The sequence below is a fragment of the Peromyscus californicus genome, unplaced genomic scaffold (assembly GCF_007827085.1).
Source record: "Peromyscus californicus insignis strain IS unplaced genomic scaffold, ASM782708v3 Scaffold_4__1_contigs__length_199733344, whole genome shotgun sequence".
Classification (NCBI taxonomy): domain Eukaryota; kingdom Metazoa; phylum Chordata; class Mammalia; order Rodentia; family Cricetidae; genus Peromyscus; species Peromyscus californicus.
The window spans coordinates 58,587,776-58,607,053 of NW_026294562.1; the positions used below are offsets into that span (position 1 = coordinate 58,587,776).

At 51.9% G+C, this 19,278-nt stretch overlaps 1 protein-coding gene across 4 annotated transcripts in view; it reads left to right on the forward strand.

Moving 5' to 3' along the window:
- The first annotated feature begins 918 nt into the window (after positions 1-918).
- The window catches only part of Cttn (cortactin), a 35,735-nt gene continuing 17,375 nt past the window's right edge, over positions 919-19,278 (forward strand). For 2 of the 4 annotated variants that reach the window (XM_052761716.1, XM_052761718.1), the window contains exons 1-8: positions 920-1,033; positions 5,593-5,686; positions 7,547-7,633; positions 8,076-8,149; positions 9,941-10,070; positions 13,463-13,573; positions 14,814-14,868; positions 16,004-16,114. In XM_052761716.1, coding sequence (XP_052617676.1) covers positions 7,547-7,633; positions 8,076-8,149; positions 9,941-10,070; positions 13,463-13,573; positions 14,814-14,868; positions 16,004-16,114 — 568 coding nt within the window. In that variant the 5' untranslated portion in view covers positions 920-1,033; positions 5,593-5,686. Of the gene's footprint in view, positions 1,034-5,592; positions 5,687-7,546; positions 7,634-8,075; positions 8,150-9,940; positions 10,071-13,462; positions 13,574-14,813; positions 14,869-16,003; positions 16,115-19,278 lie in introns of all 4 variants that reach the window. The other 2 variants (XM_052761717.1, XM_052761719.1) reach the window with 2 other exon arrangements.

Below are 19,278 nucleotides of genomic sequence, written 5' to 3' on the forward strand. Positions count from 1 at the left end.
CCCTCCTGTGCCAATGAAGACAATCATGTCCACAGAACAACCTGAGTAAGGCAAGCACTCATTTGAGACGTTTTTTAAAAGGTGACTCTAGGCTATATCAAGTTGACATGACAGTTAATGCCAACTAGGACAGATGGAGGAGTGGATGGACAGACAGATGGATGGATGGTTGACAGGGGAGTGTATAGGTGGTATTGGTTGGTTTTTGTCAACTTGGCACAAACTAGAGTCACCAGGGAAGAGGGAACCTCAGTTGATGAATTGCCTCCATCAGATTGGAGTCTGTTGGGGCATTTTCTTGGTTAATGATTGAGGGAAGCGCCCAGCCCACTGTGGTGGGTGCCACTCCTGGGTAGGTGGCCCTGGGATATGTAAGAAAGCAGACAGAGCAAGCCAGTAAGAAGCACTCCTCCATGGTCTCTGCTTCAGTTCCTGCCCTGCCTGAGTTCCTGTCCTGACTTCCCTCAGTGAAGGATTATAATTTATGAGCCAAATAAGCCTTTTTCCTCTCCAAATTTCTTTTAGTTAGTATTTTGTTTGTTTTTGTTTTTCTAAATCACAGCAATAGGAACCCTAAGGTGTGGATAGATGGAGGGATGGGTGAACAGACGGATGGTAGATTAGTGGAAGGATGGATAGATGGGCAGAAGGACAGACTGGTGGATGGGTGGGTAGATGATTGACAGGTGAGTGGATGATGCTGTGCAGATGCATGCCTGGGTGGAGAGCTGCACGGTGGTGGATGAATGGATACATGGCTGAGAGATGGGTGGAGGGTGAATGTGTTGGACAGGGGATGGCAGGTGTTTTTAAGTTAGCTCCTGGGCAGCTGACTAGCGAGCGTCCCATGTACCTCTCTCCCAGGCCTGCGTCCAGGATCTGGAAGCAGGGATAGGAACACGGGGCGGGACCTGCTGGGGCGGGGCGGGGTCTCACGTGGCCCCGGATGCAGCACCGCCCCCGCGGAACCGGAAGTGAGCAGGCGCTGGGAGCGGCGGGGCGCGGCGGGAGCCTGGCGGACCTGGCTGGCGCGGTGAGCCGGGGGGATGGGTGTCCTAGAGAGCTACCGAAGGGGCGAGACGGGGGTGGGATGGGTTGTCAGGGTGCAGGGCCTGGACTGGGGGTCAGAGTGAGGGGCCAGGATTGGGGGTCGGGGCCAGGACCCGGTGGCGGAGTGGTCAGGGTGCGGGGCAGGGATTGGGGCCTAAGGGTGCAGGGCCAGGATCCAGGGATCTGAGCCTTAAGGTGCAGGGCCGAGATCCAGGAGCCAGGGTTCAGGGCCAGGACCGGGGGTTCGCGCTGTGGGGCCAGGATTGTGGCTTGGGGTTCGGGGCCGGGATTGGGGGTCAGGGCTCCAGGGTGCAGGATTAGGATCGGGTGTCGGGGTGCAGAGCTGGAATCGGGGGATCGGGATCAGGGCCAAGACCGGGGTTTCGCGGTGTGAGGCCAGAATCGGGGGATTGGGGTGCGGGGCTGGGATCCGGGGATCGGGGTGCAGAGTCAGGATTGGAGGCTCGAAGCTCTGGGTTACAGGGTCTGGATGGGGGGGCGTCGGGGCCCCAGGTACGGGCTGGGGATCGGAAGTTTCGAACTTAGTTGCTGGGCTGTCCGGTCATCCGTGGAGTAGCCAGGGTGCAGAGCGGTCCCGGCTCTGAGGGGGCGGGGCCAGGACGTTGGCTTTAGGATTCCTGGGCATAAAGGAAGGGGTGGGGTTCCAGGGCAGGATCCCAAGATCTAAGGGTGAGGTGTGAAACCGGCTTGTGGTGTTCAGAGTTCATAGTTAGGGGTCTGGGGTAGTCAGAGTACCAGGACCTAGAAAAGGAATGCAGACCTGAGGGCTGGGAGAAGCTGGTGGGGGCGGGGAGACTTTGGTTCCGGAATCTAGTGGAGTGATGAGGACTGAGGGAAGTTGGACCTGGGGAGCCTTGGGTTCCACAACCCAGTGAAATTATGAGTGTCTTAGGGCTTATGGGAAGCTGGCAGGGTGAGCAGCTAGTGTTCCAGGGACTAAGAGGATCGGGGTCCAGCCCCTCTGGGCTGGGCTGTGACGCCAGCATCAGGGATCTGGTCTGGACACCTGAGAGAAATTTGCAATGGGGTCAGTGGAAATCCAAGCGGCTAGCTTGCCTCCCGGAGCTAGGGAGCCTGGAATCCAGCTGGCCCTCCTGCTGGGTGTGTGCCCGCAGAGGTGCTTGGGCCTGGTCTGGTCCCCTGTTTCCTCTTGGTCTGTGTGAGGGGTGGGGTCCTCCAGCCAGGGAGAAGGAATTTAGTTTTTTACCCAGTGAAGGGAGGCTTCAGCCCTTCCTAGTGATTTGACCTGGCTGCCCTGGGCCTTGTCAGTAGCCTGATCCAGCAGGTCCTCACCACCCAGTAGTCCCCCACGGTCAGTGCAGACAGCCCTCTTGTCGACCAGGGGCCAGGCCACTGTGGATCTGAGGCCCCGCCTCAGCACCAGTGGCTCACCCAGAGTGAGTCACCAGTTCAGGCCCTGAGTCAACACCGCTTCTCTGTTTGGCTGAGAAGGTTTTCACTAGAAATTCGGAGGATGGAGAAGCAGCTCTAAGTGGGAACTTGAGACCTAGGAGAATGCAGAGCCGGTGCTAGCTCCCCAGTAACTAGAAGTGGAGCCTCCACTAGAGCACCTTCCCCCATAGAGCCTTTCCCCTGGTGCTTCGTCTTCTGTTGGCATCGAACCCTGGGCTTTGCTAGACAAACTTCTCTACCGAGCTCCAGCCCCAGCCCTGGAGCTGACCTTTAATTGAGGCTTTGTGAGACTGTGGTACCTCTAACACCTTGTAAATACCAGGGAATGTAATTGGCCCTTCAGATCTTTGGCCTGTTAGTTGGGAAGGCACCTGGTGTAACTCAGCATCGTCCTAGCACCCTTCTTACCTCCGTGTAGCACACTTACCTCTTCGCACCCCTGTTCTTTGCCTTGGGCATGGTGGTGTCCCTGCACAGGCTAGCCCACTTCCTGTGCACTGCCTTTGCTGGCCTCAGTAGGCGTTGGGGGTGGGGTGGTTGGCTTCTCCACAGCTACTCCTGGCCCTAGCCACCTTCCTGTTGTCTTTGCTCTGCTCTGCTGTCGGTGTCAGGTTCAGGGCCTCAGAATGGTGGATCCCTCCACCCTGTAACTGGGTCCTCTCTGGTTGAGCCTTGTGCTGGCTGTGCTTGGCCTTTGCGGTGGCTTCGTCTTTTGTCTGAACTTTTTTTTTTTTTTTGTATCTGCTTTATTGAAATATAATTTACCCCACATGTGATCCCCCGTTTAAAGGGTTCAGTGGTTGGTATAATCGGAGCTGCGCAGCCATCACCACAGCAATTCTAGTCTTCTCCGAGAAAGACATAGAGTGGGTATGCCTGTGGTCCCAGCGGCTGGGATATTGAGACGGAAGGGCCTCGAGCCCAAGGAGTTCTGGGCAGCAAACAAAGCTAGAGTCTGTCTGTCCGTCCCTCCCTCCTCCTGCCCCTCCCCCCACTCCCTTTTTGGTGGTAGTTGGGTTACATTTGAGACAGATCTCTATAGCTTTGATTAGCCTGGAGCTCACTATATATAGATCAGCCTGGCCTCAGGCTTGTAGCCATCCTCCTGCCTCAGCCTCTTGAGTGTTGGGATTATGGGCTGTGGCACACGCTACCAGGCTGGGCTGCTCTAATCTGCGTTTTAGAAGAGAAAGAAACTGGATGCCTTAGCCTTGATTTCCCACCCCCTAGCCCTTCTCCCAGCCCTCCTCTTTACTCTCCTCCAGCCCTTCTCCGGTGCCCTCCCCACACCCCATTTCTGAGGTCAAGTACAGGGCCTTGAACACACAAAGCTTGTATTCCACTCACTCCTGCATTTCTTCTCTCTGAGTTGTTTGTTTTGAGATGGGGTCTTTCTGTTGGACCCCCGGGGCTAGGCGTCCTCTCCACCCACCCTTGCCACTATGTCTAGTGTCTTCGTTATCACACAGATCCGCCGACTTTTTTAAACTGTCAATTAGTAAGGACTCTTTATGTACTCTGAAACCATTATTTGAAAGTCACTTTCTTCTTCCACAGGTCATCTTGTCACTTGCTTGTTTCTTGGCAGGATCTCATTCTGTACCCCAGGCTAGCCTCAAACTCTCCATCCCTCTGCCTCAGCCTCCTGAGTGCTGGATCTGAGTTGTATGCTTCCATATAGGTGCTTTTTTTTTTTTTTTGTGGTGAGGCACAAAATTTAGATGAGAAGGCAAAGTGGGTAGAGGGCATTTGCCACTGAGCCTGGCAACCTGAGTTCAATCCCTGGGACCTACGTGGTAGAAGGAGAGATTCAGGTTATCTGACTTCCATACGCATGCCATAGCACATGTATTGCTCCAAAGACACACATGGACACAGACACATCCTTGCACACAGACACAAGGCAGGCAGACACACACACAGCATTCTGCTCAGTGTATCTGTTTCATTCTATTTATTTATTTATTTATTTATTTATTTATTTATTTATTTATTTATTTTATTGGTTTTTCATGACAGGGTTTCTCTGTGTAGCTTTTGAGCCTGTCCTGGAACTCACTCTGTAGCCCAGGCTGGCCTTGAACTCACAGAGATCCACTTGCCTCTCTTCCTTGCCAAGTGCTGTGATTAAAGGTGTGCGCCACCACCGCCTGACTAGTATCTGTTTTATTTTTATGTCCTCCCTTGTGTTTTTGATGGAACACCTGAGAAACTATCGGCAAATTCCAGTCAGAACCGTCACATTTGTTTCAGTGGTTTCATGTGTGTGACATGGAGCACAGAGGCCTTGTTTAGATCCAGAAATTGCTCGAGTTTATTTTTCAATTGGTCGTTTTCATGACTAGAAAACTGAAAACACTGCATGCATGTGTGGCTGGGGACATAGCTTGGTGGCAGTGTTGAGTGTGAGGAGACCCTGGGCTCAACGGTGGTACTGCCTCTCACTGGCTGTGTATCTGGCTTTTCACATGGGTTCTGGCTCAGACTCAGGTCACCAGGCTTGTGCAGCAAGTACTTTTATCTGCTGAACCGTGACAGTCTTTATTTGGTGTGCGTGTGTGAGTCTCATGTAGCCCAGGCTGGCTAAGGATCCCGCTGCCTTTACCTCCCAGCACTGGGATCACAGGTGTGCTCCTTTGTGCCAACTCATCATTTTGGCTTTTGGGGACAAGCTCTCCTTCTGTGGTTTGGGCTGGCCTGGCTCTCTGCCATAGTTGGGGTCATAGGCATGTGCCACCATGCCAGGCTTCTGTTACTGTTTGTAAACACAGTGACAGAGTTTCATTGCCTTTCACTTTCATAGTTAGAGTGGACAAGAAATGAAATACCTCAGCTTTACGGCGAGCAGGGCACGTGCTGGCCATAGAGGCTGCGATCTCTGGTTGCATTCGAGGCTGTGGGGGTTGGTATAGGTCTTTGGATCTGCTGAGTCCTCTGGTTCCTGTGGGCTGAGACCTCTGGTTAGTGAGAGGCCAATCTTCCTGTCTGCTGATGTCATATGCACTCTGTGTGCTGGGGACTCTGAAGCTCTCTAAAAGCGTCTCACAGGAGGGTGTTGCCCAGAGAGCCTAGCACAGCCCTTCTAAGCCGCCAGTCTTCCCTTCACAGGTGTTCACGATCATCGCAGATGCCCGCACATTCCTCCTTGGATTCCTTGGATTTGGATAGACTGTGAGCTACCTCTCCCAGCAAAAAAAGAAAGGTTCGTATATTGTGAAGGCCCCAGTATGCTTTCTCCTGGGTCAGGTGTGGGTAGGGCTCTCTTCCTGACCATGTAGAAAGAGACTTGGAGCGTGAGAGACAACAATAACCTTTTCAAAGAAATCTCATGCTGGGGACTGGGAAGATGGCTCAGTGGGTAACATGCTTGTCATGTAAGCATAAGGACCTGAGCTTGAATCTCCAGCACCCAAGTAAAACCAGGCACAGGGCACACATCTACAAAGTGTTGGGGGCAGCAGCAGGCAGATCCCTGGGGTTTAATGGCCAGCTAGCCTAGCCAGTTGGCGAGCTCTGGGTCCAGTGAAGACACACTGTTTTCAAAATGAAGTGGAGGGCCGACGAATTGGCTCAGAGGGTAAGTGCTTTCTGCCAAGCCTGATAGCTTAAATACAACCCCTGGGACCTATCAGGTGGAGAGAATCACGTGTACTGTGGGCATGGCTCTTGGTGTTCTTTCAGATCCTGTCAAAGGCTGGGGAGGTGGCTCAATGGTTAAAGCATCCACCACACAAGTGTGAGGCTCCCCAGAACCCATGTAAGTGACAGATGGGCTCTGTGGCCTGCCTGTAATTCTAGCCTCAGAAGGCAGAGATAGGAGATCCCCAGGGCAAACTGGCTCCTGAGACTAGCCTTATCAGTGAGTTCTGTGTTTGAGTGAGAGACCCTGACTCAATGAATGAGGTGGAGGAGTGATGGAGAACACACATGGGTATGCACATGTGCAGGCGTGTACTCACAAGAATATGGAAAAATGAAAAACAAATGGTCAAAAGTAGGTCGTGTTTGGAACATCCTTGCCCACAGGGTTTGACATCCCACTAACAACCTCCCGTATGAGGAAGGCTGGTGCTGCATGTGTGCTGTGCTCCCCCGGAGATGGCAAATCTGCCCTCTGCTAAGCTGCCGGGGGCAGTTATTGGATTGGCTGTCTAGATTAAGACAGCCATCATAGTCCCGGGAAGTCCTTGAAGCCAAAATAATCTTTTAAATTGTGATAAACATTATATGACATTTGCTATGAGTGACATTTAGAGCATACCAGTGTTGCATGGCCCTTAGTGATGCTGCCTCTGGAGTGCAGCCACCTGAAGGCTGACCAGGGTGAGATCCTCATTGATGGAGAATGTGCATACTCTACTTTGTTGATTTGCAGTTGGACCTCACTCTGTAGCCCAGTCTGGTCTGGCCTTAAACTTGTCGCAATCCTCCTGCCTCAGCCTATCTAGTGTTCGAATTCTAGGTGTGAGCCATCACACCCCTCTTTCACCTTTATATTTTAGGTGTATGGGTGTTTTGCCTGTGTGTGTGTGTGTGTGTGTGTGTGTGTGTGTGTGTGTGTGTGTGTGTGTACCACATGTGTGCATTGCCCATGGAGGCCAGAAGAATGAGTCAGATGCCCAGGGCTGGAGTTACAGACAGTTGTGAGCTGCCATGTGGGTGCTGGGACTGAACCTCGGTTTCTAGAAGAACAGCAAGTGCCTTTAACCTCTGAGCCATCTCTCCAATCCCAACCTTGTTTTTTTGAGTCAGGGTTCTTATTGGTCTGGAACTCATTAAGTTGGCTAGCCTGGCCAGTGAGCCCCATGGATCCTCCTTCCCCACCTGCCCAGCACCGGGGTTACCCTATCACGTCGATGTTTTACGTGGATGCCAGGGGCAGCATTGGATGGAGCTGTCTACTAGCCCCACCTTCAGGACTCCTAACATGTAGCTTTGATTCCTTCAGGTGTCCTTGAGTCCAGTGACTGCCCTCTGGGGGAAGTGGCCTTCTGAGGGTTTGGGTCAGGGCTTCTCTGGGGTCCTGGGGTGACCCTCCCAGGTGACTCTGCCGCTCTTTCAGATGTGGAAAGCTTCTGCAGGCCACGCTGTGTCTATCACCCAGGACGATGGGGGAGCCGATGACTGGGAGACTGATCCTGATTTTGTGGTAGGAGTCACCACAAAATCTGCCTTCCTGGGCCTTTGCCTCTGAGGTTCCCAGCCTGCCTGGCCCTGCACTGAGCTGGTTAATTTCCTCCAGGGCATGGGGTATACAAGTTAGGCCTTGATGTACTGGTTAGGGTGTGGGATGTGCTAATTAGGGCACACGATAAATGAATTAGGGGGCTGGGTGTACTAGTTAGATATCTGGGTATACTAGTTAGGGCATGGGATGTACTACTTCTCCAGGGTGGGAGATACTAGTTAGAATATGGGGTGTTCTAAAGTGTGGGGTGTGCTAGTTAGGATACATGATATGCTAGTTAGGGCTCAGGGTATACTAGTTAGGGCATGGGATACTACTTACTTCTCTGGGGTGGGGATATACTAGTTAGGGTGCAGGCTGTACCAATTAGGGCATGGGATGTGCTGGTTACTTCTCTTTGTAGAACGACGTGAGTGAAAAGGAACAGAGATGGGGCGCCAAAACCGTGCAGGGATCGGGGCACCAGGAACACATCAAGTGAGTACCTGTGGCACCCCACTCTCCTAAGTGCCCCCTCTGTAGGGTGAGGAGATTGGAGCAGCCTTGCCTTGCTGCTCCAAGTGATGATTGTTACAGGGGCTCCTGTTTGTCTGTGGGCCTCAGGTCTCAGGTGTGCACAGGTGATGGACGTGAGGCCCAGCTTTTATGAACCATGTTTTCCAACACAGAACACAGTAGTGTGAGCTGTTTGCTCTACGTGGCAACTCTGGAGGGTGTGAGATGGTTTTGAGTAACGTGGGCCCCAGGCATCCCCTTCATCTGCATCATTGTCTGCAAGTTGTCATGTGTTAGGGAATTTAGTAGTTGACGCTGGCAGCCCAACTCCACGCGCTTCCAGAAGAGGCTGAGATAGGAGCGTGGAATGCGCCATACTATGGAGTCTGACCTCAATGCCAGCTCTCCCGCAGCTTGCATCCTGGCCAGGGAGGGTAGACAGGCCCTCTGCAGACACCTATGTGCTGTTTTAGGCCCCACGGGGTTCAGACCACACCCTCTGTGCCCACTTTAGTATTTTCTCTATCTTTGCCTCAGAACATTCGGTCAGGTGCCCGGAAGAGGACTGTGTCTGTACAGTGGCTTGTAGGAGGATTTGAGTTGTTATTTTCCTCTATCTCCTTGAGATAGACTCCTGCTGACTTTCCCTGTCTTGATCTCACCCTCCAGGCTCATGTTGTCCTTTCTCACAGTGGCTTTCTGGACCTGAGTGTAGAGTAGCCCGCACCTCCCACAAAAGAGGCCTTCAAGTCTTTATGTGTAGTGGTTGTCACAGGTGGTACATCGGGCCTGAGGTCCATTAGAGAGGGATGGATATGAGAGGTCAGCAGGGATCTAGGTCACCATGCCTGTGAGTCTCTATCCCTATGGTCCTCCTCAGGTTGTTGGGGTGGTGTTTCTCTTGTTGCTCATCAGGGGTTGCTGGGTCCAGGCCTGCAGTGTATTCCGTCCACACTCTTGGACTTGTTCACATGTAGAGCTTTGGGCTTCACGTCTGCTGGCTAGAAAGGCCCTGTGCTCAGGCGGTGCCTCGGTGACAGCTGCTTCCGGGCCGCCAGTTCTGACTGTCTTCTCATCTGTTTTACCACTGATGCTTGTCTTAGTGTGTTCTGTACTGCTGTGATAAACACCACGACCAAATGTAACCTGGGGAGGCAAGGGTTTATTTCACCTACAGCTTCTAAGCCTGTCACTGTGGGAAGTCAGGGCAGGAGCTGACGCAGAGGCCATGGAGAAAGGCTCCTTACTAGCTTGCTCCTCATGGCTTGCTTAGCTGCTTTCTTATACCACCAGGACCACTGGCCCAGGGGTGGCACCGTCCGCAATGTGCTGGGCCCTCCCCCATCAGTCATCAATCAAGGAAATGCCCTACACATCAGTCTGATAGGGGGCATTTTCTAATGTGAGGTTTCCTCTTCTGAGATGATTCTAGCTTGTGTCAAGTTGCCAAAATGCTCACCAGCATAGCCAGCTTCTTCTGATGACCTTGGGGGTTTGGAGAAGGGACTCTGGGTGGCATTTGCAGAGCTCAAAGCTCAGATTCAGCGTCACTGCCCCTAGGGCCAGCTGCATGGTTCTGTGTGGATTTGGATCTGTGTTCCTCCCCCATACAAGCTATGACAGAGCCATGGAGGCAGGCACGGTGAACAGACAGGGCAGCAGCCCGTGAGAAAACCCCGCAGACTCACAAGGACATCACTCCCCTTGCTTGTCCTGCTGGTGGGTAAGGTGTAAGCCTGAACCCTGGGTAGCCCTGTTTCCTCTCTCTTCCAGCATTCACAAGCTGCGAGAGAACGTCTTTCAAGAGCACCAGACACTCAAGGAGAAGGAGCTGGAAACGGGACCCAAGGCTTCCCACGGCTATGGCGGGAAGTTCGGTGTGGAGCAGGATAGGATGGACAAAGTAAGTGGCCGCCCAGCCTGGGCTTCTGGCCTGCATGGGTACACCATGTGGGTGGCAGTCACACTTTTCTGAGTCACAGTGAGGAGGGGTGTTGGCTGAGGGTGAGGGCTGCTCTGAGGGGTCCTTTACAGGCTACCTACTTGTGAAGCTCTTCTGTGTTTCTAGAAGCCCTTTGTCAAATTATCAGAGGACCCAGCCAGTGGCTGATGTGTAGAGGGTTCTCTGGGGTAGATCAGCACCATGACCAGCTTTGTGAGTAGGACAGGGCCCAGAAGCATCCAGCCCACAGACGTCATGGTCCCCACTGTTTGTGGTTGAGATGGGCCAGTCCACAGCGTGAGGTCAGCTCTGAGGCCCTTTGCTCACATCACATCTGTGGAGTCCACTGATGCCTGGCTTATGTCCTGCTGCACTTGTCCTCTGCAGCCGGGCTGGGGGGGATGCACCTTGTCTCAAAGCTGTGGCCGAGCCCCTGGGAAGAGCATTGATGGGTTCTGACTGACGAGCAGATACCACGTGCAGCTGCTATCTAAGCTATCAGTTTGGGGTGGTGTTTCCGTTCTTGCCCTACGATGAGGGAGTGGGGCCTGCTCTGGTGCTCACTCTAGACTGGCTGCAGTGTGTGGGTGTGTCTCCAGGAATGCAGGCCTTCGTACTCTGTTGATGCTGTAACAGGGGTGAAGTCCTGAGTGAGCAGTGTGAGGTGGTTCTGATAGGCAGACAGTGCTGCCTCTGGATAGATGTGGAAGAGAGGCTCAGCTGCTGCCTATCCTGATGGGTGACTCCCTCACACGGATTGTATTCAGCTGTGCTAGGCACAGAAGGCCGTGGCAATATCTTAGTGAGATACCATTGTCCACCAGAGGAGTACACTGGTAAGCCTGAGGGCACCCCAACCATGGACAGTGTCTTAGTTAGGGTTTCCATTGCTGTGAAGAGACACCATGGCCATGGCAACTCTTATAAAGGAAAACATTAATTGGGGCTAGCTTACAGTTCCGAAGTTTAGTCCATTGTTGTCATGGTGGGGAGCGTTGGTGGCTCATAGGCAGACAAGGTACTGAAGAGTAGCTGAGACTTCTACATCCCAGTCCGCAGGCAGTAGGCAGAGAGAGTGACACTGGGCCTGACTGGAGCTTTTGAAACTTCAAAGCCCGCCCCCAGTGACACACTTCCTCCAACAAGGCCACTCCCTAAGCATTCAAATAGAAGAACGGAAGCCATTCTTATTCAAAACATCACAGCCAGGAGTAGTCTGGAGCATCATTCTGACCAGATGCCATCTGTAGGGAGGAGATGTGGTTGTTGGCTGTGTTGCTGCATTGCTGGCACAGAGATGGATGTGCAGGTCCTGACATGGGCTGTGTGGAGAGCCTGCCGGTTCAGGCTCAGTCAGACACAGAGAACCACAGTGAAGAGGCAGAGTGGCAGTTTGGGGAGAATCTTAATTTACCAAGTACGAGCTTAGTGCCAGGAATGTTGTTCTCTGGCTTCTCTGCTGTGAGTACTTGGCCTCCTTTGGCTCAAATCTCATCATCAAGCCTGCAGCTTGGGGCTCATTAAGCCTGGTCCTTCCTTCACCCTTTGTGCCCACCTGTCATGTCCTCTGTTTCCCTCGATGGCTTCTCACTGCTGTCCTGTGCTGTCATTTTGGGGAGACACACCCTTCTGGGCTTCCGTTAGAACTCACTGCCCGGACCTGGTGCCTGGCCTGGTCTTCTGTGCTGGGTGTGGTATGCTGTAAGTGTGCACTGCACTGCCACACTTCTGTGGCTGACTGTTGTCAGTACCCAGGTGGCTCATGGACCCCAGACTTCTAGAACCTTCACTTCACCTTTTCGGCTGGATACTGACCAGTAGCTCTCAAGCATTGGTGACATTAGCCTGGGGTGCTGGTGTTCCATCTTGTTGGCCCCCCTAGGCCCTGTGCATTAAGGAGAGGTTAGCCCTTTGCTCATGTGAACCCTTGAGAGTAACCTGTTGTCACAAACGTGAAGATGAATGGCTGAGCTGTTCATAACGTGTTCTCTCCAGAAATGGAAAGAGAGGTGAGGCCCACAGACTTCCCCAGACAGGCTCATCCAGTGCAGCACACACCTGTGAGGAGCCAGGACTGGAGCCACTGGTTTCCTTTAGGGATCAGGTGACTGTGGCCTGCCAAGGGGGCTTCCTGCTTTTCCTCCACACTGCAGATCAAGGCTAATAACAGATGGGCTTCTGCCATTAGGAGACCAAAAGCCACCGAGCACACATTCAGTCAGCAGGCTGGAACCAGAGCCAGCTGTCACCTCAGCCCCTTTTCTCTTTAACTTCCTTCTGATGGGCAGTCCTGCTGGAAAATCTCTTGGCATGGCTGCCTCTTTTTGATCTTTTCCTGGCAGTTTCTGTGTGTGAGCCTAGAGGCTGCGGGCAGGCCATCGGGCCGCATGGGGTTTCACAGGCTGTGGCTTGTGGTCTGCCATCAGCTGCTAACCACAGCTAAGCCTGGGAAGGAGAGAAGTCATTGAGCCGAGACTTTCTCTGTCGACTGTGTTCTGTGTATCCCCCACTTCAGTGACCTTCATGAAGAGGGCCATTGAGGTCGGTGATATGCAGAACACAGCCCAAGTGCAAGACCAAACAGTTGGCCAACCAAGGGAGGCCTGTGGTGCACAGGGCTGACTCTCCCTGTAGGGCGGTCAGAGTTAGGGTTCTGTGTTGCCAGGAGGGCCAGGAAGACAGGTTCAGAGGCACACAGGCATTGTCTACAAGAGGAACGGCCACGGGACTGCTGTGCTGGACAGTGGCATTGCTGACAGCTGGTGACAGCACAGATCTCAGAGCACTGTTTATGGAAGGGGCTAGGGTGGGGGTCTGCCTGCAGGAGCTGGCCTGATGCACCTTTCGACACCTTGAACAGAAAGTCCTGGGGGACCTGCATCCTTTGGTGGGGCTGCTGTGAGGCGACAGCACTTGACTCTTGCCTGTGTGGCCTGCATGTCTGGGAGGTGTGGCGTGCACGTCTGCTGCATTGTCACTGAAGTACCTGTGTCTGCTTCAGCACAGTCACCAAGTGTGTGCCATGCTTTGACTCTCGGGCTCCCAGCCTGTGCAAACACCACCCCTGAGAGGGTGACTGATGTAAATGGGTCACTGTCCAAAATTCCCGTCTGCAGTCAGGGGTGTTTGGGAGGATCTCTAAGTTTGGGGTGCCCAGGAGAACCCTGCACCAGGGCTCAGCCAGTTCAGGGCCATGTCTTGGGATTTGGGGCCCTGAGGGCAAAGGCCCACCTCACTGATGGGGGTGACATTCCTATAGCCCAGAGAGTGGCAGCAGCAGCAGAGTCGGGGAGTGGGTTGTGTGCCGCACTGGGCATGGGTGCATAATGGCGCATCTTTGTTCTTTGTTCCAGTCAGCTGTTGGCCACGAGTACCAGTCAAAACTTTCCAAGCATTGCTCACAAGTGGACTCAGTCCGAGGCTTTGGAGGCAAGTTTGGTGTCCAGATGGACAGGGTGGACCAGGTGAGTGACAGGACCAGGGCTGCAGGCTCCCTGCCACCTCTGCAGACTGCTGCTGTGGCTACCTTCCTGGGCCAGTGCAGCAGTTCACAGGTGCCCTCTGACCCATGGGACTGCAGGAAGGGTGTCCAGAGAAGAACTCACAAGCCTCTGATGCTGGCCTGTGTGAGGGGTACTGACTGTCCAATGGGGAACAGACAGTGACATGGAAGACAGGCCTCAGCATGCTAGCTGCAGGCCGCCCTGTATGCCTAGCCTCTGACTCAGCTACGCTTTGCCATCAGGGACCTTTCTCATTGTCTCCCCGGGATGGATGTGATTGACAGGCAGAGCCCCCCTCAGAGTGGGGTTTGCTGAGCTGTGGTCTCAGTGTCCAGAGGCCTGGGGCTGTCAGTGGCGCAGGAAGCACACCACTTTCAGTGTGGGTCCTGGCTTTCTGCCATAGTAGCAGGGTCTGACCATCTGTGTCTGATGTGGGGGAGATGCAGAGTCCCAGCTCCGGGTCATACTAAGGGCAGGCCACCATGAGGTCCCATGGCAGGCCTGCCATCTTGTTAATGTTCTCAGTAAAGCTTGTTTGGGAAGTCTGTGTGGCAGGGGAATTAATTCCAGATCAGCATGCTGTGCCTGGAATAATTCAGCCAAGCTGGTGCTGGGCGCCTGTGGGGACGGAAGGAGGAGCTGCACATACAGACTTGAGCAGTCATGATTGGATCTGTGCTTTGCCTGGGAAACCAAAAGTCAAAAATTAACATTGTTTAAGCCTGGCTCACACCTGTATTCCCAGCACCTGAGAGGTGGAGGCAGGAGAATTGCCATGAGTTCAAAGTCATCCTGGGCCTGAGTAAGACCCTATATTAACAAACAAAAAACCCAACACAGAAGCTCGGGATGACTCAGATGTCACTGTGCAAGCACGAGGACCTGTATTTGAATCACAGCACCCACCTAAGCCAGGCTCAGTGTTAGGGGTGCAGAGTGGGGAGGAGACAGGAGTATTGCTGGAGCTTGTTGGCTGCCAGCCTAGCTCTAAGTTCAGTGAGAGACCCTGTCTCAAAGGAACAAGGCTGACAGTGATAGCACAGGACACTGGACATCTTCCTCTGGCCTTTGGACATGTGTGGGCACACATACCTTCTCAAAACCAACATTACCAAAATCTTTGTTTTCTGTGTGCCATGAGTTCAGATGGTTCATCTCGGTGGCGTTTCAAGTGCCTGTCCCTTATGTTTTTGTCCCACAGTCTGCTGTAGGCTTTGAATACCAGGGGAAGACGGAGAAGCACGCCTCCCAGAAAGGTAAGGCGAGTGCTGCTACAGCCTGGCGGCAGGGAGGCCTCCGCTCTCTGCTCTGGTTACCGGGGCCATCTGGCTTTTACAGGGTGGGTGTCCTCGCTGTTGGTGGCACACGCAGAGCTCTGTGCCTGCTGTCATGTGTGTGCTGTCTCCAGCGGAAGCTGCCTTCTCTTTACCTGGGCAGAGCAGCAGCTCACTGTCAGCTCTTGGCACTGTAATGAACAGCAAATGTCCCTGAAGACAGAAACCAGAGTTGTGGGCCTGTACTGTCAAAACTGTGCCCTGAAACGTGAAAAGAGAGTGTTGATTGGTTTTCATGGTGTCTCATGGGTCTGGAGCCCTTTTTTTTTTTTTTTTTTTTTTTTTTTTGACAACCAAGGCAAATCATTTCTTTTTAGTACCCAGTGGTTTGATTTTGTTTCTTTTAAGATAATGTGCTATCAAAGCCTGACTTTGAACTCCATAATTCTCCTGCCTCAGCCTCATAAGTGCTGAGATGGCCAGTGTGTGGCATTTCACCTGACTGTGAATTGTCATTTTTGTTGTTTCTTGTTTATTTTTGAGACGTGCTCATTCTGTAGCCCAGGCTAGCTTAGACCTCACCATGAAGCCCAGGTTGGCTTCCAACTCCGGCAGTCTTCCGCTTTAGTTCCCTAGTACTGGGGCCACAACTGTGTGCAAGCATGCCTGGCTGTGGCCAGTGGAGTTTGAAAGTGGACACCGTCATTTCTTTGTATCCCTGCCTTACTTATTTATTAAACATTTTTATTGACTTTGTATGTGTATGAAATTTGGGGGAGACAAACTCACAGTGGTCCGTCTTCCCCTTCTGACACATAGATCCTGGCGAAGGAACTCAGGACATCAGTCAGGCTTACCCAGTGGTCCCCTGCTTTGGTTCTTGAAACAGGATCTTACACTGTAGCCCAGGCTGACAATTCCTGGTGTAAACTACTATGGCCAGTTCTTTCTGTCAGTACAAGACAGTTGCACGTTGTGGTGGGAAGTGATCTGAACTCTGTTTGCACGAAGCGTGAGGGTGTCCAGTGTTATCTAAGGGATGCAGCTCTTATGTTTAAGATGGACACTGCATCCCTCGAGAGTCTTAACGCTTGCTGGTGCCGTCTTGTCTCTTCAGACTACTCTAGTGGCTTTGGTGGCAAATACGGTGTGCAAGCTGACCGTGTGGACAAGAGCGCTGTGGGCTTTGACTACCAGGGCAAGACGGAGAAGCATGAGTCACAGAAAGGTGCGGTTGGGCCTTGGGCTCCTTTAGGGGTGAGAGCACTCTTCTTTGTTATTTTTATTTTTGTTAATCTTTTCATCTTTCAATTTTTTTCCTTAGATTTATTTATTTTTATTTGATGTGTATGACTGTATATGGATATTTTGCCTTTATGTCTGTATATGTACTTTGTGCAGAGGCCAGACGAGGGTGTCCGATCCCCTGGAACTGTAATTATAGATGGTTATGAGCAGCCATGTGAGTGTTAGGAACCTAAGCAGGGTCCTCTGGAAGAGCAGGCAAAGCTCTTAACCATTGAACAGCTCTCTAGTGCAGTGGTTCTCAACCTGTGGGTAATGACCCCATTGTGGGTCAAATGGCCCTTTCACAAGGGTCACATGTCAGATATCCTGTATATCAGATGTCTTATAATTCAATTCATAACTAGTAAAATTACAGTGAATTATTTCATATTATGAAATATGAAATAATTTTATGGTTGGGGGTCACTACAACATGAGAAACTGTATTAAAAGGTCACAGCATTAGGAAGGTTGAGAACCACTCCTCTGGCGCCTCTATATTTTGAGATAGGGTCTCATTCTGTAGCCCAGGAACTCACCATGTAGCTTTACACTTGATCCAATCCTCCTGCCCCAGCCTCCTGATCTTGGAATCAGAGGCATGCATGCCATGTGTGTATGCCAGAGGACAACTTCCTGAAGTCACATCTTCCGCCTGTATGTGGGTTTTAGGGACTGATCTGAGATTGGCAGGCTTGCATGGCAAATACCTTTTTGTGTTTTGTTTTGTTTGAGACAAGGTCTCTATTGTGTATCTCTGGCTGTCCTGGAACTCGCTATACAGACTAGGCTGATCTGGAACTCATGGAGATCTTCCTGCCTCTTCTGCCTCCCAGTGCCTGGCTTGTGGGGAACACTTTACTGTGTGCTTGCTTGTACCTGCTGAGCCATCTTGCAGCCCTCCCCGCCCCTTATCTTTTCTTAAAGATTGGGTTTAGCTGGGTAGTCTGGATTGATTTAAGGACAGGGACTGTGGGTATGGCTTCGTGGTAGAGCCCAAGGCTCTAGATTTGCTCTCCTTATCCTCCAAACCTCTAAAATTTTGACAAATTCTGCCACAAGGTCCTGAGAAGCCACACTGACTTTCCCCTTGTTATGAACTGTTGCGTGGGGGACCCCGAGGGTGTCCTGCGTGTGAAGGGAAACATGCTAGGCAGATGCATGGCGGTGGGAGCGGCCAGTAATTCACAACCCAGGCGCTGCATCCATGTGGAGAGTTTATTATAATAGAGAGATGAAGAGAAAGATAGGGAGGAGACAGAAAGAGAGAGAGAGAGAGAGAGAGAGAGAGAGAGAGAGAGAGAGAGAGAGGGTGCACACCTCGTGGGAGGAAAAGTGGAAGAGAGAGAGGAAGGGGAGGAGTTTTCCCTTAGAATGAGGCTTTTACGTCAGGACTCAGGGCAGTGCCAAAGGGTGGGATTTCAAGGGGCGGGTCAGAATATTCACACCCCTTCTGTGCAGGTAAAGATATTTTTACATGTTTATGGTGTTTACGGTGTTGGAACCACAGCCCATCTTCCTGGTGCTATTTCTGTGCTCACACGTGTCGGTTCTGTTTAACGTTTGCCAGTATTTGAAAATCTAGAGGAGCCGGGCAGTGGTGGTGCACGTTTTAATCCCAGCACTCCAGAGGTGGAGGCAGGAGGATCTCTGAGTTTGAGGCCAGCCCGGTCTACAAAGTGAGTTCCAGGATAGCCAGGGCTACAAAGAGAAACCCTGTCTCAAAAAAACAAAGCAAAACAAACAAAAAAAACCCCCAAGAGCTTACATTGAAAAGAAGCCCCTGGATTTCTTTGAACAAACAAACAACAACAACAAAAATTCCAAGAGACTGACTGTCTGGGGCTCAGCTCAGTGGGTAAACGTGCTTGCTGTGCAAATGTGAGGACCTGAGTTTGAATCTCCAAAACGCATATGAAAACTGGGTGTGGCACATAGAACGATCGTCTGCGTTCCCTGTTTATCTGTTGGGAGACGGGAGACAGAGACAGGAGAATCTCGAAGCTCACAGGCCAGCTAGCCTGACATACTCAGTAGAAAATCAATAAAGAGACCTGTCTCAAGGTGGAAGGTGAGGACCCAAGATTGTGTTCTGACCTCCACATGGATCTCTACACACACACACACACACACACACACACACACACACACACACGAGGTAAAACATCACCAAAAGTTTTGGCCATGTTGGCTTGCCCTGCCCCTTAGAAAGGGCCAGTGTGCCTGGGGCCTGTGTAGCTGTGGCTTGCTGCCTTCCTTAGGCTCTTTTCTGGGCTAGTGTGCAGCTGTGACCTCACATAGATCACTGTGCTTCTCTTCCCTGGGGACAGACTTAACTCAGGTGGTGTGTGCTGAGCATTCTGGGCCATCTGTCCTGGCTCCAAGCAGAGGCTGAGTGTACTTCTGGTGGCTGTGGCACACAGGCCCAGAGGTTGCTTAGGGCTTCTCATTGAGGGTCTAAGTACCTATAGGAAATCATGCTATGATAGTGCAAGAGTGACATGTCACATGACCTTGTTAGAGTCTGGGTTTCTAGAATGTTCTCCACATGTATGTGTTCTGTGTTTTTTTTTTTTTTTTTTGAGACAGGCTGGCCTCAAACTCATAGAGATCCGCCTGCCTTTGCCTCCTGAGTGCTGGGATTAAAGGCTTGTGCCACCACCACCCAGCTAAAGTTTTTTTTTAATATACTCAATTTTTTTTTTAATGTGTATGAGTATTTTGCCTGCATATATGTCCAATTATCACATGTGTGCCTAGTACCTGTGGAAGCCAGAAGAGGGTGTTGGATTCCCTGGAACTAGAGTTACAGGTCATTTAGAGCCACCACATAGGTGTTGGGAATCAAACCGAGGTCCTCTGGAAGAGCAGCCAGTGCTCTTAACTACTGAGCCATCTCTGTAGCCCTAAAGATTACCTTTCTTCCTTCCCTTCCCCTTCCTCCCGCCTTCCCACTCCTTCCCCTCCCTCCCTCCCTCCCTCTCTCTTTCCCTTCCTCTCTCTTTCTCTCCCTCCCTCTCTCTCTCCCTCCCTCTCTCTCTCTTCCTTTCTTTTAATATGTGTATGGGTATGTGTCTGTGTGTATGACAGGTAAGTGTAGATGTA